This window comes from Chelonoidis abingdonii, chromosome 8 (assembly GCF_003597395.2).
Source record: "Chelonoidis abingdonii isolate Lonesome George chromosome 8, CheloAbing_2.0, whole genome shotgun sequence".
Lineage (NCBI taxonomy): Eukaryota > Metazoa > Chordata > Testudines > Testudinidae > Chelonoidis > Chelonoidis abingdonii.
Genome location: NC_133776.1, coordinates 22602293 through 22626826, shown reverse-complemented (window position 1 = coordinate 22626826; position 24534 = coordinate 22602293). Strand labels below are relative to the sequence as shown.

Sequence of the window (24534 nt, the reverse complement as noted above, 5' to 3'; positions counted from 1 at the left end):
TCCAGCCACATGCCACAATTTTCCTTCTGGTAAATTACTGTTTGGACCTATCCTAGGAAAAGGTTACAGTAGTAAACACTTTTCATCATGCTCTCACCAGGCAGGTTAGAGGGCCAACAAAACAACCCTGCCTTTCCCCTCCCTCAAGGCAGGTTGTAATGGGGGGATCACTTAACACAAACTAGGATGGAGTGAGTGTTCCCTCAGCTCTTTCTTGATCAGGCTCCCCCCTTCCACTTTCCCCAAGGAAATTATAGTGAGCCACCACTCAAGGGCTCACTCAGTGGTTTGAGCATTGGCCTGCTAACCCCAGGGTTGCGAGTTCAATCCTTGAGGGGGCCATTTAGGGATCTGGGGCAAAAATCTGTCAGGGACAGTTCTTGGTACTGCTGTAAAGCCAGGAAACCGGACTCCATGACCTTTCAAGGTCCCTTCCAGCTCTATGAGATAGGTATATCGCCCAGGTAACAGGCATAGGTGCTGGAATTAGGTGTAAAGTGGATTCCATTATATAAAAGGTTTACAGTTTGGTACAATGGCTCTCAGCACCCACCACTATCTAAATTGTTCCAGCATTTCTGGAAACAACGGGAAGCTCCTCCAGCTCCCCTTTTAGAAATTTACCTGTCCACAGCAGCTGCTGGGGTCTACAGGTACAAGTCTGGAGCTGGGAGAGTCAATGGGTGTGGAGAACCCTTTCCAGGGCAGGACCCTGTCGCTGGCACTTGGGCTGTTAGTTACTCCCAGACCCTCACAGATTTAACACAAGGTTCCTCCTCCTCCCCAGTTAAGGGTACCCTAGAACTCCTGATACACGGATGGGGGAAGCAACGAGCGAGACCACTTACTAAGACTCAGTCCTCTCCGCTCTGTTAGCAAACGCTGCAAGGAAGCTGCTCTGTCTCTATAGCTACTTCCCGCGAGATTTCCCACGCTTATACCCGCGCGAGAGTTCCTCACTCCCCCATCCACCTAACAGACCCTCCCAAGCCAGGTGACAAATCACTGACGTCATCGGACCGGCTTCTTAATTAATATATTTTTAAAAATATATTTATTTTAATTTTATATTTTAAATTTTTTAAAAATACATTTATTCCTTTTTTAGTTTCGTCCGCCATCGCCCCTCAGGCCGTTACCAGGCAACCAAGCTCCTCCCATTGACCCACACGATAATTTAAATTAGTAGGATTTTTTTCCCCACTTAGGCGCCTTTAGGTAACGTTCTTTTCATTAGTTTGAAATTCAAAATTACCAAACCAATACAAATATTTTTATTTTATTTTTACCCCGTTCGGCGCAGTAACGGAAAACAATATGGCGCCGGAGAGTTTTTTTTTCCTCTCCTTTCAAACCTGTAGGAGGCCGACAGCCGTCCCTCTCTTTACCCATCATGCTCCGCGCGTTTCTAACGAATTTCGGTTCGAGTTTGCAGTTTGGGCGCCATTTTCGAGTGTAGAAGCCGCCAAGCTGCAGCAGGCAGGAGCCGGTGGGACTCACCACAGCCAGCATCACCCGAAGTCTTGCTGGGGCAGTTCGCTGCCTGCTCCGCGTACGAGGTACCAGCTCTGCCTGCTGACAGGACTGCGAAGCCTGGGGCGGCTCGGCAAGCAGCGCTTCCAACAAAGTGCCTAGTAATTTATCTGGGGACAGGTGGAGCTGGGGGGCTCTCTTCCCTGTAACTGGAGCTGGGGGACCTCCCCATGGAGCCTGCCTGTGGGGTAGCTGTAGATTTCCCTACGTAAGCTACCCTGGCGGGTGGGGAGTAAGGGGCGGTGGACTTTTTTTTTCCCCCTCCCTTTCTTTTCCCTTCCCCCCACCCCTTCGGGGGAGCGAAAGGCGGCGGCGGCTCTCTTCCCACTTCTTTAATCTGCAATCCCGCGGGGTGGGGCGACTGTCCGACTGCCGTTCCGTACCACCACCAATGTAACGGGCCCTTCCCGAGGACGGAGCGGCACTCCTCACGCGTGGAGAAGAGTGGTGTGATTCTGTTCCTCGGGGCGGCGACCCACCAATACCAGCAGTATTATATCTACCGAATCATGAGTGGGGGTCCACTGCAACCTATGGGGGAGAGCGGATTCCCCGTTGTATCCTTATGGACCTGTGGGGACCCATTCATCAGATACCAATCACTGGAGGAGAGGCATAGTAACAAGTTTGTGATACAGTCTCTTGAGAATTTCAGAGGCCTGATTTTAATCTGTCTGCAGACTAGGGTCGTCTTTGTGATTGTATTTTCAACTACTTCTGACAGTTATACCTTAGGGAAACCCCTGTAGACTCAGACCAAGGGGCTGTGGGGGACTTTAGGATGACTCCTTGCTTCCAAAACAATTGTGAGGGAAATGCGCAACACAATCACTCGTCGCTGACATCAGTTATTGCCCTCACGTTGAGTCTTTTCCAAATGGGGGAATCTTCTTGATTTTTAATTTTTTCACCTATCGCAATGAGACTTACACTTGGCAGCAGGTCCGTAAGAATTGTTTTTAAGAAACACCTTTGATTTTACTTTTTCTGGGCGGTGAGTTTGGACATAAATACTTATTAGATGATCAGGGAGGAACTGGGGTAAATGATTCATGCTTGGCAAGGTGATTCAGATTGAGATGCAAGGGAACTCGGATTTAAAAGCTGATGATAAACAGTTATATTGTAAATGACTCCTAAATCTGTTTTCAGTATTTTTGTATGATTAACTACCCTATTCCATTTGAATTAACGTTGTAAAAAAAACCTATAGGACTTAGTCTTTTTTTTTTTTTTTTTTAACAGCCACGGGGGAACGGGCATAGACTCAAATTGCCTTAAAACGAATTCTCCCTTTATCTTCCATCCCCCACCCCCATCCCAACCCCCCATTGTCCCAAATGAAGGACTCCTGTGGGTTGGGGCTGTAGGTAGGTCTGAAAATGTCAAATGTTTGGCACCGATTGTAAGATGACTTTCCAACCACGTCAATTTTTTTTTTTTATCTTGTGAGAAGTATACTTCCCTGTCTGTGTGTCTCCAAACTGAATTCATCACTTGCTAAGATAGAGTAATTTAGACTTTTTGAGAATATTTTACTGGTTCAGGTTTCTTGCTTTTCATTTTTCTCCTGAGCTGCTTTCTATTCTTGCTTTTTTGGCAACTGCCTTTATGTGCCAAGTGTGGACTTTTGTACTGTTTTCCCCCCCTTTATCAAGCATTAACATCAAATCTATTGCTGATACCTAATTTGCTTTTTGTTTGGTGTGCTGTCTTTAAGTGTGGAGCATTGACAATAGTGAGCAATTAGCTAAATTTTTGGGAAACCGTTCAGTTTAATGTCCTTTGGACTAGAGACTTTTTGTAGAGTGGAAAGCATTTGAGTATTATTAGATTGGACTACTGAAAATACTTAGGTGTGTATATATAAAAGTGTTTCTTCAAGTACATATCTGCTTCAGTTTATTACTGAAATGACACTTGCCAGTAACATCATAATTATTATTCATCTGAATATGGATGATACGTTTTAATGCTGCCACATCAGAATGTATGATGGGTTTCAATACATGGATGTCCTCTACTGATATGTAAAAGCCAGGGGGATAAAGCTACCGATTTTAAGGGACTTTAAAATATGGTGACTAAAGGCTGAGTTTTAGTTTGGTTGAAATCCTGATCCTATCTTCGAAATTCATATGGATTTCACTTATTATTAGTCATTTTGGATACACATGCACAGTTATAGCCCTTAATGGGTGATACGCCCGGCACTTGGGTCAAGGGGTTTTTCTTGTTTGTGTTAGCGAAGGAGATAGTCCCTTGGGTAGTTTGATTGCTTGGAATCGGAGGGAAACAGCCAACAGAAATCATGCCAAGCAAGAGGACCAAAACCTCCACTGCAGCCCGTCAAAAAGGCAAAGAGCCCTTGGAGGAATCCACCAGTGATATGGAAGTGGAAAAAGAAGCTGACAAATGCATCAGTGAAGCATCTCAGCAAGGTAAGTGTTTGTTATGATCCCGATGTACCAAGCATGTAAATTTAGTGGTATGTCTTCATGATAGTATCTTGCTGAACTTAAGGGCACCCCAGTTCAGATTCAGCTTCTATCTAGGAAGGGATACTGTAATTTTTTATTTTGACAAGTTGAATTTAAATCGATTTTTAAAACGGCAAATATGGTTTTGAAAGAGTTAAAGCATTTGCATCGGTGTTTTAGTTTAGGTAAAAATGCTGTTGGTAGGCAATGTTTATTCCAACTAAGCATAGATTTCATATTCTTGCTATGTTGTCTAGTACTTTTGATTGTGGTGGCAAGATTATTTTAGCTACAGATGCATCCCACAGTATGAGATTTCTTGGGCTGGAATAAGTGGCAGTGACTTGAAATTCTTAAATGACTTTTAGGCAATTAGTCGTTACGTATTAAACTTGTGTTAGAGTTGATTTTCTGCTGGAAACATCTGTAGAAAACTGTTTTTAGGTAGCCATGTATGCGATGTTATTAAAGTAAGATGTTTGATAAATGGTTAATATGTGGAAAGTGATGTCAGAGTTATCTACTTAAAGAAAAAATTGCTTTTAGCAGTTGAAAAGCTGTTTTTAAGTAAAACTATAATTGAAATCCAAGAGGCCAGTTTGTTTTCGTAATAAACTTCCTGCCTTTCAGGATTAAGTTGTGCTGTCATTACAGTTTTTCAGGGCATTGTTCAGCCATCCCAAATCTCCTCCTCCTTACAGTGTGTGTGAGCATGCCTGAAATGTGGCTGTCCAGTTATTAATTAGAAAGACTTTGCCCATTTGTATGGATTTGTAGGCTTTTTAAATGTAACTATTATAATTTCACACTGCCTTGCAAAGTGTTAGAATAAGCATTATGTAATGAAACAGTAATCCCACTAGTGAAGGGATGGGACATCTTAAGTGTCTACTTTCTAAAATATTAGCTCCTTGGAAGAAAGGTGCTTTAACTAGTTACGTTCAGTTTTAATAATTTAAAGTGAAAGTATAGATTCCTAGTTTGTATAGAAGCAAATTTTTGTACTTTTTCTGCTTGAACTAAGCTTTTAGAAGGTCTCTCAAGTCATTGAGACGTTATATAGTTTTTTTCTTTTTATTTTGGATGTTTTTAGCAGCCTCGGATGGGGTACTTGATGATCGAAGTTTAGAAGAGATTTTGAGTAGCATCTCTCCTCCCCCACCTCCAGCAATGACCAATGAAGCTGGAGCTCCTCGCCTCATGATAACTCATATTGTAAACCAGAACTTCAAATCCTACGCAGGGGAACAAATTCTGGGACCTTTTCATAAGGTATTTTTCTATTTTAAGTAACTTCTAAACTGAATTAAAATTTTGTTGTGTCTCTAGTACTCCTTACAGTACCGCGAACACAACTTATCAGCAAATGACTTCTTATTTTCTATATTTTATAGTGGAAAAGTGAGAATTACTTTAATGATGATACTCTAATTTTATTTAAAGGACAATAGATTACTTGTAGTCAAAGTGTAAGTTTTTGATACTGTACCATGCTTGAAATAGAAGTAAACTACAACTTAAGTATTTATCGTCTTTACTTTTTCATTTACTTAACAACGTTTAGGGGTTAAGTCACACATACAAGAAAACTATGTGTTTAATTCTGAACTTGTTTCTTTATAAACCCTGCTTACTGGGTACAATATAGCTTTCTGACTTTATGGAATAAAACATAGAAATCTGTACTAATCAGAGGTGTATTTTGAATAGGTTGTACTCCTTTTATTCTCCTTCCCTCTCCCCCCTTTCCCCCCCCCGGGCAGTAAAAACTAAGCTTCCCAATAGTCTGCAATTTCCTGCACTAGAAATAAGTTTTTTCAGCTATCCACAAATGAAGTATATGAAACAAATTGGCTAGTTTCTATTGTAAATTTGAATATTGTTTCTTTCTGTTATGCAGCGTTTTTCTTGTATTATTGGACCAAATGGCAGTGGAAAATCCAATGTCATTGATTCAATGCTTTTTGTATTTGGGTATCGGGCACAAAAAATCAGATCCAAAAAACTTTCTGTGCTGATCCATAATTCTGACGAACACAAGAACATCCAGAGTTGTACTGTGGAAGTTCACTTTCAAAAGATTGTTGACAAGGTACGTATTCTTCTGTTTAAAGAAAAAATATGCTGAGGCTTTTTTTTTTTTTTTTTTTAGGATTTGAGAATTTAACATTTTACTGTCTGTCTTAATGTGGAACTAGCTTAGGATGAAAATCTTGCCCATGTGATCGGTTTACCTTTATGAAGTAGAATACTTCAACCTAACTGGCTGAAAAAGTACACAACTTCAAGGAGATTTGTTTCTTTATAGTGCTTAATTTCCTCTTTGAATAGACATAACTTTTCATTAGAACTTCTGGGTGACTAGTGTTTGGTAATACATTATTCTGAAGTTGTTTTAGAAATACTGAACCTTATCCCACTGTCAAGTCACATGAGAAATGTTTTTATTTATATATCTATATTTATAATACACACACACTTTAGGGTTGTGTGCAACTGATTTCATTGATACTTTTTATAAGTCTAAAATCAGATACACAGTGTGTTCTAAATTGTAACATGCATTATGCAGATTTTTTTAAGATTTGAGGATTAAAAACTGAGTATTTCTATACTTTTCAGCCTTAGATATTTTCTACTTCAATATCAACTTACAATAGCTTAAACTTTAAGTTTTTGTGGTGTGTATATACACACTATTTATATCACAGTACATTATCAATTTAAACAATCACAAGACTTTCACCTAAAAAGACTAAACATTTTCTGAAATATTAGAGTTAAGATGTCGATGTGACCTTCATTTTAACTGAAATAGGAAAATTAAAAATGTAAAACATCTATTTTGGTTTCCAGTTAGTGCAAACTTTTATGTTGTATTATTGATTTATTTTTACTTACAGCTTGAGGGAAATTTTTACTTAAAGGATTCCAATATTTTTTCAATAAATTGTTCAACGTTGCTCAAATATTGACTTAATTGTCCAAGAAATGTTGTTTGCGATAATTTTGTGCATGCAACTGAAGAAATAAAAAAGGGGAAGTATACTTGCTTTCTGATGTAAATTATAAAAAGCTTATTGAAAGTCAAAAGATTTAGTTAATTGCCTAAATTACATATTCTGGTACGGGTATTGTAAAAACAGACTCTTCATGCATTTTAGTTGAAGCACTGTTTGTCTGCATTAAACTATATCTAAATACAAATAAAAATTTGACTTGTTTTTATATTATACTAGCCTGTCCAATAATTAAATTTATTGTGGCTTTCATTTGTACCTGCATAATACCTCAAAGCTAATTTCATGAAGCAAAACAACTTCTGAATGGATTTGATATTAAAGGTGATTGAATCTGGGGGGCTATTCCATTAAAGTAGTAGACCACTTTCTTAAATTTTAGAACTACTGCGTTTCTTTAAAACTTCCTCTGTAAAAATAAAATTGGGATGTCAGTTTTGTTGTATCTGTTGCTTTCAGGTAAAGCAAAGATCTCTTGACTAGCTACTAAAATACTTATATATAAATTTGTTCAATGTGTCCATTTTTAATTGTCATTTTTTGTATCTTCTATTTGTACAATTGCTTCAGAGGCACTTAGCTAAAGTAACAACTCTTCCTTAGCCCTGCAAAAAAAAAAAAAAAAGACTTTTTAAATTATTCAAAAATAAGACAGCACTTATGTTAAAATACTCAAGGCATCCTAATATAAAGATTAAAAGAAGTAGCAGCCTCTTTGAATATGAACAAGGTTTTTTTCTTTTTGATATGCATGGAGAGTGTAGGAAGAAAAAAAATCTGTCATTAGATGCTAAACAGAGACTATGGTGTTTTAAAGCAGTAGCTGGGGTGAGAGGAGGGAGAGGCATAAAATTAAGGCCCACTCAGTTTAAACTTGTATAGAGTGCCTCTATGCTGTTTTCAAGGCTGTTTTTGGAAGCAAAAACATTGCATGTTTAGTGAGGTGTGCACGCTCTAAGATTTATTATACACTTCAATAGAACTGGGAACCAGGGTACAGTTGCCTTGTAAAAGCCTGAACATGAGGGTAAAACTGCACTTAAAAGTGAAATCTGAAGTAAGCTGTGACTTTATACTAACAATTGTTTTTCTGGTTTTGTTTTTTCCTCAAAACAGGAAGGGGATGATTATGAAGTCATTCCCAACAGCAATTTCTGTGTATCTAGAACTGCCTACAGAGATAATTCTTCTGTCTACCACATCAGTGGGAAGAAGAAAACATTCAAAGATGTTGGTATTCTGCTTCGAAGCCATGGAATTGACCTGGATCATAATAGATTTTTAATTTTACAGGTAAGTCTGATTAGTTCTGAGTCTAAAAATATAACTTCTCTTAAACTCCTAAGAAAGTACATTTGTCTAGGTACTCCGAGTCTTGTATTTGAGGCCTTAAAGTACTCTAGCAGCACATCATGGTTTGTATGCTCTATCAAAAATGCAAATCATTATTTGCTGCTTTGGAAATTTAAGGAAGAGAAACAGTTGATTCTTCTAGTCCAAAGGTTTGTACTGCTGAGTGTGTTCCTGAAATTTGGATGAATAGAAGAATTGCTATACTTGTTCCGCCCTAGCAGCACGTAAATATTGGTGTAGTAAAGTAAATCTTAAACCCCAATATTATTGTGCTGCTTAAGCGTGGCAGGGATTCAGCAACTTGTTTATCCTTTAGATAAGATGCATCAATATGGAGTCAACTCAAATGTGAAATAATTAGAGATTCGTCTACATAGTGTTTTATGACATTGAAATGTTTTTACTTCAATAGTACACACATTGAAATTAGATCGCACATATAGACTGAAAGCAACACAATCCTGTCATCACATTACGCATGCTATTCTTCATGCTTGTTTGACAACTGCAGAAGATGGAGTTTTTAAAAATACACTTTTAAAGTATTTGGGTACATAAATCAGCCTTGCACAATTAAGAAATTAAAGCTCACAGCAAACCTCATTCAAGCTTCTAAAAAATCTGGGTGTTTTGTTTTTTACAAGCGAATTTGGCATTACTGTAACATATTTCCACTTCCTGGTTCAAAGGCGAAGGGGCTGGTGTCCTGCATTCACCATTTGAGACAAAGCCTGCAAAAAAGCATCCAGGGCTTCCTAACTTAAAAATAATTGGGCTTCCTGCAGCTCCTATTGGCCAGGAACAGTGAACCGCAGCCACTGGGAGCTGGGAGGGGGGGGAGGGAAGCATTCCTGCAGACGGTCAACTAAAACAAAATGTCTCACGGCCCACCAGCAGATTACCCTGATGGGCCGCATGCCAAAGGTTGCTGACCCCTGGGGTAAGGTGTTTTCTCCAGTACTTGGATGAAGGTGGGAAAATATCTGGGAAAGAATCCTGCCAAGCATAGTTCTTTTTAATATAGGTGGCTTTCCTTCTATTCCTCTTTCCCACCCCCACCCAAAAAAAACAACCCTTCATCAAATATTTTTATATAATATGTATATATTTTCAGAATTAGTGAAAACTCGCCTATTATAGTAGTCCACTGGACTTCCAAATAAAGTTATTAGAGGGGAGCCACCACGTATGAGTCCCACTGTTTTCATCTGATAATGGAAAAGGGACTGACTGCTGTGTAACCAGCATTAGGGCAGGGTGGTGGGTCTTTCTTCCCTGCTGCTGCTGCTCCTCCTCCTCCTGGCCTTGTGTGGGCAAAGTACTATTGTTAACTGTGCAGAGGAAGATGTACCAGATTTCTGTGCAAATAGTCTTTCTCAATAAAGCAAGTCCATTTCCCTGTGCAAATGTCTGTAGAGCTCTGCTTCAGATAGATTCTGATGATTAGTTGACTCAAAGGGCATGTGAACTGATAATTACCAATGGGGGAACATGACAGTCTTGAATATTTGAGGGCTGGGGATTATCGCTAAAAATATTATTTCAAATATGGCTCTCCACGTGATAAAGCATTTAAAGTATGTTCTGTAATTTAAGAATCAATAAATAACATTTCTGCTTAAGTGTTGCTACTTCCCTGTTATAACTGAAACTGGACTTAATATATCACTGCTTTTTCAGATTTAAATGAATTTTTTTAGTCCAGTTTTAAGTGGTGAATACCTCAAATCCTGACCTGCTAAATATTGTGCTCATTCTGAGGAGAGGGCCCAATTCAATTTTTAATTAAGGGGTCTGGGCCAGATTGTAAATTTAGGATATACTACTGTCTTCATTGATAATGGTGAAAGTTAAGCTATGGATTGAGAAGTTTGTATAAAGATCAAAGGCAGAATATAACCTACTTATAGTAATTAAACTTTTAGTTATTCAGTACCTAATTACTGTATTCAGTATCCCTCAGTACAAAAAATACCTACCTTTTGGACTACCTCTATTTCTGCTTAGTTTTCTTTCTCTTTTTCCTGATAGATGTAGGTGCCCAACTTAAGGCACCTAAATTTTAGTCAAACTAAATGGAACTGAATTAGTATGGTTCTCTCAGGCCCACTTAGTATTGTTTGCTCTTCTGAACACACTTGAAGCACAGCTTCTAAAATAGCCTTTCTGCCTACAGTCTTCAAAGAACCCTGTTTTGTTTTGGTTTTTTTGGCCGAGGGGGAGGGCAGCAGGAGCAGTACCATTTACAACAAAGAACCCTTGTCAAAAAGGTTACTCAGGTATTACACCCTCTAATAGGATCTAAAAGCTTTGTAGCACAAATTATTCTCCTAAAACTGGACTTGACAAATATATTTTGGTTTTAAACCTTTGAAAACTATTTAAAGACTGGCTTCAGTCAAAATGGAAAATTAGCAACATTTAAGTAGGGGAAAATGTTACTTAAAACTTCAACACCACATACTTTAGGTTTTTAATAAAGTTAACTGCTATAAAATATTAGGAATTTTGGGGTAAACACTTAAAATTGTCCAGGTGTACCTTTCAGATGTTCCAGAGGCTATCTAAAACTATAATACGAAAATGAAATTTGTCATTGTAAAGCTTGTAATAAAAGTATACCATATGGTAGAAAAGTCCAGCATCTTGCTGTTGAGTTTAAGATAATGTGATTTTAAAATTTTACTGAAATTGTGATGTAAAATGGTTATCTGTAAACAGCAGCAAATAAAACTAAGATTATTTTTTAAAACTTTGCTTATAATGATAATGCTATGAATTTATATGTAGAACAAGAATTGAGTTAATTTGTATTTGTGGGCTCAATGTGCTGGCTACAATATGCTAAACTCATGGAGGAAGTGGCTGTACTTGTTGCTCAACAGTGGCTCCTCCAGACAGTGATTAGCATTAAGCTCGAAGGGCCATCTTGTTTACTTCATTTTTGCTGGAATGATGGTGGATATGACTAAAAGGAATACTAACTAAAGAGGTAGGACTTCTAGAGATCTGTCAAGATCATAGACTTCCCAGGGATAGGCAAAGACACTTGAATGTGACCAGCAAATGTGGGGGAGAGAGACTATTAAGATTACAATTCTGCTAAATGTCTCCAAGATGACAGAGGCAGTTCAGTACACAATTAACTTCAATCTCCTTCAAAGAAGAGTGGGAAAATCCAGGCCTACAGTAGATAGCTAGCTCCTATTCAGTTACTTTCCAGAATAATCTTAATTTCTGCTAAATTGTTAAAGTATTAAAACTGTGAGATTTTCAATATATTTTCTCTAAGGGAGATTGAAAGTTATGTGCTGAACATATCCTCTTATGCTGATTATTTCAAATATACAAATCTGATCTTGATAGGTTTTTAATTCTAATATTTTCTGGTAACCTTTAAGCAATTTTAAAGAAAAAATATAGTGCCTGTAGATCTAACTGATTGGAACAACATTCTGCAGTGTACTAATACATTGCCATTGGCTAAAAATTTATTTTTGTCTTATGACTTAAGACTGCTGCCAGCAAAAGTTTAATATATTAAAATCTCCTTTCACCTGTTGGCCCATGGAAATATTTTAGGAATCGCTCTTTTTAGTGGGTTGGGAGACTCAGTGGTTAGTGGTTGGGGAGCAATTTGCTTTCCAATAAGGAAGCAGGTTTGTTTGTATGGTTTTTTTTTTCCTCCACTTTTAGAACAAGTTTGTGAGCAGTGGGTAGGATTAATTTTACAAAATGTCTTTACTGCATTTGTTTTAATCCATATGAAAATTCAATTCCTATATGTAAAATGCTCATAAGCAATACATAGATTTATTCAAGTGAATACTCAAAAGTAGTTTATGCTGTTGCTGTGTTAGTGTTATACTTCATGCTGAATTGAACCCAGTGCAGTGGGATATGATGATTAGTGCCTCTTTTATACTTCCAGTATTCTAAAACCTAATGTTTAGAGGTCACTAAATTTTTCATTAGACTTCCATGTCAGACAACATTTCTCAAAAAAAAAAAAAAAAAAACCAACAAAAGCCAAAAAAAAAACCCAACCACTTTATGGTTTGAGAAATCTGACTTTTTGAAGATTAATAGACACTTAATGTATATTGTCAGATTTGAAGTCTAAGGTTCTAAAATAATTCTGTTATATTCAGAGAGTGTCATCTGATACTTTTTATTGTATTTGTTCAGAATCTGACTTTGCAGATCATAAAATCTTCATTTGCTTACGGTGTTACTCTTTGTAGTTAGCAAACTTGTTGAACACTGGAAAAGTGAGTGTTTTGTGAGTTTTTTTATTTCAGTGTGTCTTATTAAACATGAGTGTGGGCAGACTGTACACTTTGCGACTCATCTAGCTATTCATTAGGACAATAATGGAGAAGGATTAGTGTATTTAAATTGTGTTTTCTGGGGGGAAATTATGAATTATACAGTCAAATGTTGCATTTTCTTGAGATTGTCAGTCTCTGGCTTGGATTCCAAAACTAAAGACTATGAATGTAAGTCTAACTTAAGGAATCATATTTAGCACAGAGCTGAACAGGATGTTCTTGAGAGAGCTTCCAAAACTACAGTCAAAATATGTGTAAATAACAGTTTAGCAAAGATAACTTTTAAGTTGGACCACTATTTCATTATGAACACATAATTATCCTATACAAAGTACAGCTATTAGTGTAACAGGCTAATTCTGAATTTCTCAGCTTTGGGCAAATTAGGATGTCATTGAAAATTTCCTATATGTGTGCATCTGTCAAACATTTAGATTAAAATTCTCAAAATGTGTATCTAAGATACTTACAGGACTTATTGATTATTTTTCTCAACCTACACCCAGTAATACTTAATTTTCTGGGAAATGTTCTGGCAGAAATTATAAGGATAGTTTCACCAAGTGAATTTTTCTTATTTGGAATATATGGAGAAATTGCAGGCTAGAAAATGAGACATAACTGCAAGAAAGAAATCCCTACAAGTATTATTTTCCCAGTCCCATCCTGTTAATAATAGACTTGTAGGGGTTTAAACGCAGAGCAATGAGAGCTGTGTGAGAGACTCCTTTGCAAGAGTAGAGGGGAGAATAAGGTAGCATTACTTATCAGGGTTCATAATATGGGGCCTGAAAATTCTGTGGAATTAAGTTTCTAGATTAGAGCATTTTTGCTTGAAAAAACATCTCTGTTGAAAATATGGGGGTTAAACAGTGGAGGTCAAGTGTGGCTGCCATTATAAAATTCCATTTTGAAAAAAGCATATCCAGTATTTACACTTATAGCATTAATGATTTTTCTCTCTTCCTTCACCTCATCCCTTCACTCTCCACCCCCACTTAAAAATTGACATCAGTTATGTAGAAGAAGCAAAGAAATTGAAGGCATTTCTTGCTAGCACAATCAACACCATAGTGGAAGAACAACTACAAATGGGAGGGGAGATGAGACAATACAACAAGGGCATAAACTATTATTTGGTAGACACTAATGGTTTGCAGCTCGGGGGAGGGGGTGAGACGGAGGCTATATCGGATGAAGCTGTTGTCTCAATCTATTTATAGGGAGATAAAAAATGGAATTAGATGAACAATCTAGTATGACGTCTCTGTAGGTGGCCAGTTTTGGATTCAGGAATTGAAAATTACACTGGTTTGAGACTTTGCCTGGACCAGTAAAAGTCCATTTGTAAGATAGCATTCATGTCTGGTCTAGCATCTTGTGACCTGCCAATTGTCATTACCTTCTTGTCTCTTTTACTTCAGTCCTAAGGTAGCTTGTATTGGCTGTTGCAAAAAGCTGCAACCAAGACTAGCAGTTACATCATCTAAGGCTTTATTTCAGTTTAGATCTACAATTTTAAGCTTTTAAAGCATTTATGTATGCAGTACTCTTAGCTCTAGTGAGTCTCAAAATGGCAGTTGCTAAAATCAGGCCAGAATGGAAATTGAGAGATGGAAAGACATGGAATTATGACTGGAATTGTCTGACTCAAGTATGAGTGTCACCAAACTTGTTTTTAATAAAACCTCTTTTACAAAGTCCAAATATTAAAATACTTGTGCAAAATATAAATTCTGTCTCTCTAATGTGGTTTCTTCTCCCAGCAAATCTAGGGGGTCACTAGAGTTTCCTTCTGCTGTCAACTACATAGGCAATTCCTGTCTCTATAATTAAGAGGAGGTACAAGGGGGAAAAAGTAAGTCATGAGGGTTCAGTTATGTGAAATACCAATTCAATCAATAACTCTTCTTGCAGTGCATGAAATGCCTTAATGAAGCAGCTAGATATAAATTTGAGGATTGATACCCCTCATCCTAACCATGACTCTGCTGTGCTTGATACTCCAAAGGAGATGTACCACTATAGGCTCTGCCCGTAAATAGGCAGTTTTGTCTAACCTTCCATATTAACATTCTCATACAAGAACTGAAAGGGAAGCTATCCTCTTTTTGATCAAGCAAATCAAAGTCATTTTTTCTTTATAGGGCTGCTGGAATCTCATACCTTAGTCCCTGCACTGGGCTGTTCTCATTTTTTATATTAAGCAGACTTTTTTTTTTTTAAGGAATTTAAATTTAAAAAAAATCATTACACCTAGCATGTGATGATGTAAACCCACCATATAAATATGCAAGAAGATAATTACTTAATTCACTCATAGTCAGAGTTAGCATTGTTACTGGCAATTATGAAAGTACTGGTTACAATGCTTTAGTTAAATTTGAGTGTTGAGCTAAAAGGAGAATGTCAGCCTGTTTGTTGCATATGAAGAAAAACATATTGGCCTAAATACCTTCAGGGAATCTGGACCATTATCCCTAAATTTACAGCATTTACTCAAAGTACAAAAATATGTCTTAGTTTGAGTTAAAATTCATTATAAATAGATTATTTAAGAACTGTAGTGCTTGTCGGATCATTTTTGTCCTGAATTATCTTATTGCTAACACACTCGTCACATTTTCATACAGTTAATGCATTAAAGTCTTGTGCATAGACTATATTAAAGAAATTAGGTGTAATTAAGCTAAGTTCATTATGATTGTAGACTAGTAGATGGAACCAGGTCAATAGCTCAATTTATTAAATGCAATCACTGTAATAGAGGTAGTTCTCTGTCATCTTTCTCCTAATCTAATTTACATTCTGCAGTAAATTTCTTATATAACTTTAACAAAACAGAGTAATTGCCAAGTAGAAAACTACCATTGAAGTTAAATTGAGAATACATATCCCCAACTTTATGGGTTTTTAAAAAAAACAAATACAGTGTAGGTATACAAAACCAGGCATTACAAACTCAGGACATTGAGAATTAAGATTTAAACTAAAAATATTCAAAGATAGTGAACTATGGGAATGTGAGAACAAAAAACTAACTGTGGGGACTTTGTCAGGCTTTTAGGTTGTCCAGTTGGTGTATCCTCACATCCTGGACCCACATTTCCTACTGAAAGAAATGTAAAAAATGTAACGTTTTGTTAATACTTAAACCTATTTAATATTTTTAAATTAAACAATAAAACATCACAACTATCAAAGTGAAATCAAACAACTTAGACTAATTTATTAAAATCCATCAACTGAATACCAAAAGTAATCAATCCTTATACCAATTTTAAGAAGGTGGTTGTTTGGCCATATTCTTTCATTGTGATTTATAATCAAAGTCATATGTATGTTTAAGTAGCTTAATACCAAAACCAAATTATCTAATATCTGGACCACAAACTCTGAGTCAATTATAAAGCTTCCTCAGAATTCCATGATGCAGTGGTACTAACCCTTTCTTCCCATTTCTTCTCCGCTGGTCTACAGAAAGAAAGAACTATAAAAACAAGCTTTAACAGAATACTTGTTGAGCATAAATTTGAAAATACTTGTTTGCCAGAAGTTACAGATGACTATTTTGTCTCAACACTTTTAAACACGAAACACGCTGTAAAATAATTTTGAGATAATGTTTAGGACTGTTTAAATGTGGGGTATATTTCTTATAGGTGCCATCCCCATGTGAACTTTGTGGGTGCTCATAGTGCATGTATGCACGCATCCACACTTCCACATCCTAAAAATAACTAGGCTGAGACATCAACCAGTTAAACTAACAATCAAAATTTTGGGGTCAAAAATAAAAAATGAGGTACTTTTGATAACAAGGATTTAAAACTCTTCAGCTTTTGCAATATTCTGAACTCTGAGTAGGCACTCGAACTTCAGTCAAGGAATCGGCTGTGGTAGTCTGCTAGCACAGTGTTTCCCTGCATCTGAAGAAGATCCAATAGTGAGAGAGACTAGTCAGAGACTAGAGTAGCCTTTACGTTAATGTCATGCCTTCTCCCCAAGGTGATGAATTTTGAAGATTCTGGACTGTCTATCGTCCAGAATGGTGAGACTTCTGTGCCTTAGTTTCAATTCTTATGTTTGTCAAACTTTGCTTATTCTGCAAATCTGGTTTGAATTAGATTATCTTTTAGGAAGCATCAATTTGGGAAAGTTCCACTTGAATCAGCAATTTTTAAAATAGTCTTTGTAATAAGTAAAACACTTAAGTGTCTGACAGATATATAAAAAAAAATTCAGATTATATGAGACCACTTTCGAGACATCTGGCAAGATCTTTGGCAGGTGAAGAGGTCTTTGACATTGTCATCACTTCATCACAAAATAAAAATAGGTGACTGGGGGAAAAAAAAACAAACCCTTGCAATGACTATTCACTCAACAGTCATCCTTTAGCAAAATTAAAAATAAGTTCAAACTTCTGTTCAGTTTCATCAATTCCAGTTTCTTCATAGAAACTAGCCATCTTATAGTCAACTTTTTTATTTTGGAACTCTTATCAATCAAAGAACTTATCTTCTGGAATCTTCATCTTGATGAAGAAAAGTTGTTTTAAAGCCTATCAAAATGAGATCCACTTAACATATAAATTTAAGTTTTATATAAGCTCTGTATTGCCACATAAATAAGGTTGGAGGATTAGATTTTTATTGGTAAATGTTAGCAAAGGTCTTTCACCACATATACACTGCTGATGGGAAAATATTTCCATTGATGATCAAAATTTACAGATATGCAAAATAAGATGTGGTTTGAGAACTTGTTTAAGGAAATATACAGTGTATATTTTGAGATGTTATGATGACAGTTTGTGTTTTAATGGTTATGAAGCTTAAACTTCTCGAATCTCAACACCAGTCGTAAAGTTGTCTGACATCCTCCAGAATTTCCTACAACTGTGAAAATTTAAATAGATAAATAATGCTTAAAACTAAACATTGGTATTCATTATAATTATCTAAAATGTAATTCTTCTAAGCCTACTGTCATGGTATAATTCCCCACTCTGAACCTTAGCGTCCAAAAGATGGGGTACCAGCATGAATTCCGCTAAGCTTGATTGCCAGCTTGGGACCTGTAGCGTTGCCACCAACCAGGAATTCCAGTGCCTGGTACACTCTGGTCCCCCCAAAACCTTGCCTGGGGAACTCCCAAGACCCAGACCCTCTGGATCTTAACACAAGGAAAGAAAACCCTTTTCCCCCACCGTTGCCTCTCCCAGGCTTCCCCTCCTTAGGTTACCCTAGAAGATCACTGTGATTCAAACCCCTTGAATCACAAAACAGAGAGGACAATTCACCTTCCTCCCTCCTTCTCTTTCCCCCTCCCAGACTCTTCCTGAGAGAGAGAGTAAATTCTGGACACAGGAGAGAAAGTTAGGCCTCTCTCCCTCCCTTCCCTCTTCTTTCTCCCCACCAATTCCCTGATTGAAGTCCAGACCCCATTGCCATGGGGTCGTCGCACCAGAATAGAAAAAACCAATCAGGTTCTTAAACTAAGAAGCTTTAAGTTAAGAGAAAAACAGTAAAGAATATCTTGTAGATATTTAAGATGGATTAGGTACAGGGCTTTTTAGCTATAGGCACTGGGAATACCCTCCAGCCGAAGTATTCAAGTACAAAGTAAAATCCTTTCAGCAAAAAAACAAATTTGAACTCCCTTCCAGCCAAATGCACATTTGCAAATAAGAAAACAACATAAGCCTAACTTGCTTTATCTATCTAGTACTCACTATTTGAACTAATAAGCCTGTATACAGGAGATTGGAGAGAAACTTGGTCTGCACGTCTCGTCCCTGCTGAGCCCCAGAGGTCGTCAGACAACACAAAAAGCTGATACACGCACACACACAGAAACTCTCCCTCCTCTCTAAGATTTGAGTTCCTGTCCCCTGATTGTTCTCTGTCAGGTTGACAGCCAGTCTGACTGAACTTGTTAACCCCCTAGCATTCGAAAAGAGAGTATAAAGTCTCTTCTGTTTCTATTTAACTCCCTACACTGTTGTATGACACCTACATATTAAGCTTTTTCTTCCACACGGAATATGCAGTTAGTAAGCACTCCATTACAGCCTTAACCTTCCTCCATTAATAAGGTATGCAATAATGATGTACTACAGTTCAACGGCATTTACGTGTTTTTGTGGTTCTCCGATTTAATAAAACTTGTGTTTTAGGGTCAGTTCATTTATGATTCCCTCATGCCACACTTGCCATGGCAAGAGTTATGGTTCTTTTGGAGGTGCCTTAACTGTAACGTTTCTTACTTAAATTTTGATTTTTTTTTAAACCTAAACTCTGAACGTCCGGGATTGTAGTAGTTACTTTTAGGCATTAATCGTTTAATTCTCTTTTTTAACCTTTAAATCACTTGATAATTTATATTTAAATTTTAGGGTTTTTGCCTGATATAATGAATGTGGAAGAAGACTTTGTAGTTTCTGTTTCCGCACATAACTCCTGATCTTTGGCAGTTGTAATTGTCCTCTTATTGAAAGACATGGAAGTCTTGCCATCCTCACTTTCATATTAGCACTTTTATGGCCCGTTTAGACGAAATTGGCTTAAAAAGAATAACTTAATTACTCCTGCCATGCCCATTTTCTAGCAATAGAACTATTACTTATAATCCAGTTATTTGCAAATTAATGAAGAGCCTCTTCAATAAGCAATGAGTCTCTGATCTCATTAGCTTAGTAGATAAACATAAATTACATTGCAGGGTACACTGTCCATTGCTTCCTGTACAAGAATAGATAGCTACAGGGTAATGTTTCTATTGTACGCTTGTAAAGTTAAAGGGAACCAAACACCTGAACCAAGGAGACCAATCAGGAAACTGGATTTTTCAAAGTCAGGATGGGAATTTTTGAGATCTGAGTTCTTTGTCTGTCTCTCAAGATCTATGAGAAGGTTTCTTGTATCTTCTAATCCGTTCTGTTTCCAAATGGTAAGTACAGTAGCAAAAACAAAAGGACTTTTTTATGTTGTTTTGTTGATATTACATGTGTGCAGCTGCTTGGAATGTTTTCATGTAAACTCTCTTTTGAATAAGTTGTTTTGTTCATTTTTCTTTTAACGCAATGTGATCCTGTATATTGTATCTTGATACCAGAGAAATTTTGAGATGTCTTTTTTGTTTTATATTATATCAAGTTTGCTTTTTAAGACTGTGTTGAGTTTTTCTCTCGGTAGGCTATAGAACCGAAGGGGGAGGGAATTGCTCTGTGTTAGAGTCTACGGAGGGTAAGGTTTCTCTTCTTTGTGGAATAGAGAGACAGCTTCGTTGGTATTGTGATGTAAAGAGATGCATCAGTATCTCAGGTTACGCCGAGAGAGTAAAGCTGGGGGGAGAAAGGGGGAAGGGAAGTGGGTTATTCCCTTTTGGTGTGAGACTCAGAGTCTCTGAGTCTTCGGGTCCCTCCAAGGAAAGTTTGGGGGACCAGAGCGAGGCAGGCGCTGTAATTCCTGTCTGGTGGCAGCAAGATAAGATCCAAGCTGGTAATTAAGCTTGGAGATTCATGCTAGGCACCCAGATTTTTGGACGCTAAGGTCCAGATTTGGGAAAGATGCTTATGATAGCTTCTGATTAAAAATACAAAGTTTTTTTTATCTGTTAATTTCGTTTTATAACTAAACATTGGGTGTACACTGCATGACTGTTCTCCTTTAATCACCAGCACGTATGACTTTTTGCGAAGATGTTGGTAGCCACAGTAGTCTAATAATCCCATAATAGTGTGTGGACACTGATGCCAGTATTTCTTTGAAAAACACCACTTCCCCATTTGAAGCCATCATACCTGGATACATTTTAAATTTTAATGTTAAAAAGACAAAATTAGATGACTGACATCAAACCCAGGCTGCTATAAGCAGATACATAATCCACTCCATTAGGAAAAAATCTATGTAGGCAGTGTTTATACTGTCTCAAAAGTCTACAGCCTGGACTCTGTTAGAGGAAGTAGGAAAGCAAATTTGAGCCAAGGGCCTGCCCCAGCTTAAATGTGACCTTGCTTACAGTTCAAAGAAACTTTTAAAGGTTCACTTGGACAGTTTTTCAAGTAGCTAGCACCCAGACCAATTTAGGGTTTTAAATATTAGTAGGTATAGCTTTTTGAATTACACCCTGAATTTAAATGAGAGCAATGGCAAACTTTGGATCCTTCGTGTAATATGTTTCTGTGGTAGGCCTCCATATTCTACACAACATGCAGCTATTATTTTGAGGGGTGGGGGGGGTAGTGCGGTGCTATGTGCTACATATTATAGCAATCCAATCTGGGGGTAAAAGGCCAAACATATGTACTGGTAAGGTCCAGATCAGTTACAATTGTCACTACTCCCACTATTTAAACCTTTTTTCTATACTTTGATTATCATTTGCCTTGATCATTGTAACTTCCATCACTCCAAATGCCACAGCTCCAAATACTCATTCATAAGCCAGATCTTTTAGTAAAAAAGGGAAGCACCAGAGAAGGGGGTTGGCTTATGAACGGGTATAGAGAGGGAGAGGTGGGACATAGCTCCTCCCCGCAACAGAGGGAGCAAGGAGAGGTAGCACAGCCAGCAGAGACAGAAGGGAAGAGCTGGGGTCAGAGTCTCTCCGCTTCTGGCAATGCTGCTCTCCCCCCAGCCTCCAAAGCAGCTGCAGCTCCAGGGCCGACAGGTTGCAGCCTTGCCACTTGGCCCCACCCCCCAGAGCAGGCTGTGGCCACGCTGCCCGGCCTGTCAGAACACGCTGCAGCAGTGCTGCCCGACCCAGCCCGCTGGGACATGCTGCGGCTGCACCACCAAGCCCGCTGGAGCTCACAGCAGCCATGCTGCCCAGCCTGCCAGAGCAGCTCCAGCCAGGTCAGAGACATCCTCTCCTGACCTCCCCAGATAAGGTGAGAAGGGATGGGACGAGGAGAATGTGGGGGTCCCGGGTTGGGGGGGGGGTCATGTGAGGGGTGATCCCCCCCCCCCAAAAATCCCCACCAGTTGCTGTCCTGGCCCATCAGGGTAAGCAGCTGGGACACTTTGTTTACTTAGGTTTATGGACGCTCAAGGTAAGCAAACCATCTCAGCCCCTCAGCGGCTTATCCTGATGGCCTGAGAGCCAAAGTTTGCTGACCCTTGAATTTTAGGGTTCGCTTATGAACAGGTTATAAAAAGTTTCCGTTTTTACTTATCCATCTTGGGGAGGTTGGCTTATAAACAAGCTGGCTTATAATCAAGTATATACGGTAATCATCCTCTTCAGCAACATCAAACTAGAGCTTCACCTGACCACCAGTGTTCCCTCTAATTTTTTACATCCATGTGCGGAATAAATTATGTGTACCGATATGGAGAGGATATGTGACACATCACCTTCATATTGGTGCACATAAAAAAACTTATGTGGGGTTGGGACTGGGAGGTTCAGACTGTGGGAGGGGGCTCAGAGCTGGGACAAAGGGTTGGGTGCAAGGTATGAGGGCTCCAGCTAGGGGTGAAGACTCTGGGGTGGGGGTGGGGATGAGAGGTTTAGGATGCAGGCTGTCCTGTGACTGTGGTGGGGAGAGAGGACTGCAGCAGCTTGGGGCAGGAGGAGAGGCACCTCTCCCTGGCTGCGGCAGCTCTGGTGGGCCTGGGCTGGGCCAAGGGAGAGGCTCTTCTCCGCTAGCCACAGCAAGGTCTGCAATGGGGCCAGTGGGGAGGAGCACCTCTCCCCTGACCGCAGCAGATCCACACTGGGGCCAGCAGAGGGGTGGTGGTGGGTGGGTGGAATTGGCTCTCCCTACCACAGTCCTGAGTCCCTGCACTGGGCTTAATAGGTAGCTGCACAGTCATGCAGCTTAGAGGCAACTTAGCTAACCACTTGCCTTATCTGAAGAAACTGGCTTCCTGGTTCTTTCTAGATCAAACTCTGTCTCCCTCATCCTTGATTCTAAGGCTTTGCACATCATTTTGTCCCCACCTATATCTCTGTTCTCCCTTCCTTCTATTCCCCCCTCCCCACAACTTTGTTTGCTTCTTTCTCCTAATCCTGTTGCCCTTCTGTTTCCTTTCTTTCACTTTCTCCTGCTATTGGCTTTGAGCCTTCTGTAATGCTTTTCTCCCCTCTCCATGTGAAACAGTTTGACAGCCGAACAACTTTCTTCCTTTAAATCCGTTTCTGTCTCGAATCTTCCTATATTCTTCCCAGTGTTAAATTACCTTAATCTCACTTTTCAAACGTATTGTCTAGTGTCTTTTTTTTCTGCTTTTTCTTGTTCTCCTTAGTAAGCAGTTTGAGGCAGGGAAAGCATCTCACGTTTGTGAAGCGCCGTATAAACTTCAGTATCATAAGTTATTGAATAATTATCCTGCCAAACACAGATTGGAAGTACTTTCCCCATTCTAACACTACCTAAGACTCCAGAGGCAATAGTGTGTCCAGAGGTTGCTCCTAAATTATATACCTTATTTATACAATGGGAAAACCTGCTATTCTCTGTTTTCCACCAATCAATAAATATCACCATTATCTTATCCAGATTAAGAATGATCCAGTTTGTACTCATGCAAACTCCTACCTTGGCCAATCACTATGAAGGCAAAGATACCACACATACAAAATGATTTAAGAAACATTGAACTGAATGTAATCCATATACTGATAGTACATGAATATAAATTTCCCTCAACTTCTGTTGCTCCTTCATGTGAACGATAATGACTTCTGTATGAAAGTTTAGGGTCAAGCAGTTAATTTGCCACTGCACTCTGGGCTCTTAAAAAGGTGAGCTACCTTGAATAGTTCAATTTGTGTCCCTGCAGTTGAGTTGTCAACTTCTCAACAGTGCATCAAAGGCTGCTGTTTGGGAGTTGTGTATTATCTGCAATTCGGATTTTTTTTCAATCAATAGAATAAATCATGAGAATACATCACTTCAGATTGAAATAAGACACTTATTTCAAATGAAGACCCGCATTTCAAATGGAAATCTTACAAATGTATGGGGTAATTTCAAATTTAAGCCGAAAGCAACAGGTGTTAGTTTCTAAGAGACTTTAAGCCATTATTCCGAAGCCTTGTGTGAGGCTCAGATGAAATAAGGCAGAGGTTTGTATAACTCCTTTTGTCTAGTTTTGGAAGTACATTTGAGGCATCACGAGAGATTTGAAAATAGTGAAATTAACATGTATTCCTTATTCTAGAATACTTTAGAATGTCAGAATATGGTAGGATCCCATACACAATTTATGATCTCATCTTAAGGTGAGTGTACTTAAGGAATGCAGAGTGTACAGTTAGGGATTAATTTAATTGGACATTTGGTAGCGATATCACACCTAATACCTGCAACGAAAGAATATTAATTTTTTAAAAACTTTCTCCGTTTCCTGAATCTAAAACTGCTAGCTACAGATGCATTGCTAAAGAATGTGTCTACTGGTTTTAATGTGATTCTCCTAGCTTTCTTATTCCTAAAATTAGGGCTTGTCTTTCTGATCCTGTCAAACACACCTCTAAAACTCCATAGTATTCAAACATGAAGACTGGACTTGATTGCCTAATACTGAGGGTATAGCTATCCTGCAGTTAGACACCTGCAGCTGGTCTGTGCCAGCTCACCCAAGCTAAGGGTCTGTTTGATTGTGGTGTAGATGTTTGGGTTTGGGCTGGTGCTAGGCTCTAGGACCGCATGAGGTGGGAGGGGCTCAAGGCTCAGGCTATAAAGTCCAAGAGCCCAAGGTCAAGGCTGAGCTCTGATGTCTGCACTGCAGTCAAACATTCTCTTAGCCCAAGTCAGCTGGCATGGGCCAGCTGTGTCTGAAGTTACCCAGATCAGGTTTG

The 24534-nt window shown here is 38.5% G+C and overlaps 2 protein-coding genes across 9 annotated transcripts in view; one reads left to right on the top strand and one right to left on the bottom strand.

The window, feature by feature from the left end:
* IFT80 (intraflagellar transport 80) overlaps positions 1-921 on the bottom strand; it is a 152675-nt gene extending 151754 nt beyond the window's left edge. Inside the window, exon 1 of the mRNA XM_075068431.1 lies at positions 849-921. The gene's annotated coding sequence lies outside the window, so the exon portion shown is untranslated. The remainder of the gene's footprint in view (positions 1-848) is intronic.
* A 364-nt stretch (positions 922-1285) lies between these two features.
* SMC4 (structural maintenance of chromosomes 4) overlaps positions 1286-24534 on the top strand; it is a 127184-nt gene continuing 103935 nt past the window's right edge. For 2 of the 8 annotated variants that reach the window (XM_032764819.2, XM_075068420.1), the window contains exons 1-5: positions 1287-1559; positions 3780-3974; positions 5107-5285; positions 5914-6105; positions 8150-8326. In XM_032764819.2, the coding sequence (XP_032620710.1) occupies positions 3845-3974; positions 5107-5285; positions 5914-6105; positions 8150-8326 (678 nt within the window). In that variant the 5' untranslated portion in view covers positions 1287-1559; positions 3780-3844. Of the gene's footprint in view, positions 1635-3779; positions 3975-5106; positions 5286-5913; positions 6106-8149; positions 8327-11200; positions 11379-24534 lie in introns of those variants that run through there. The other 6 variants (XM_075068421.1, XM_032764822.2, XM_032764823.2 and 3 more) reach the window with 6 other exon arrangements.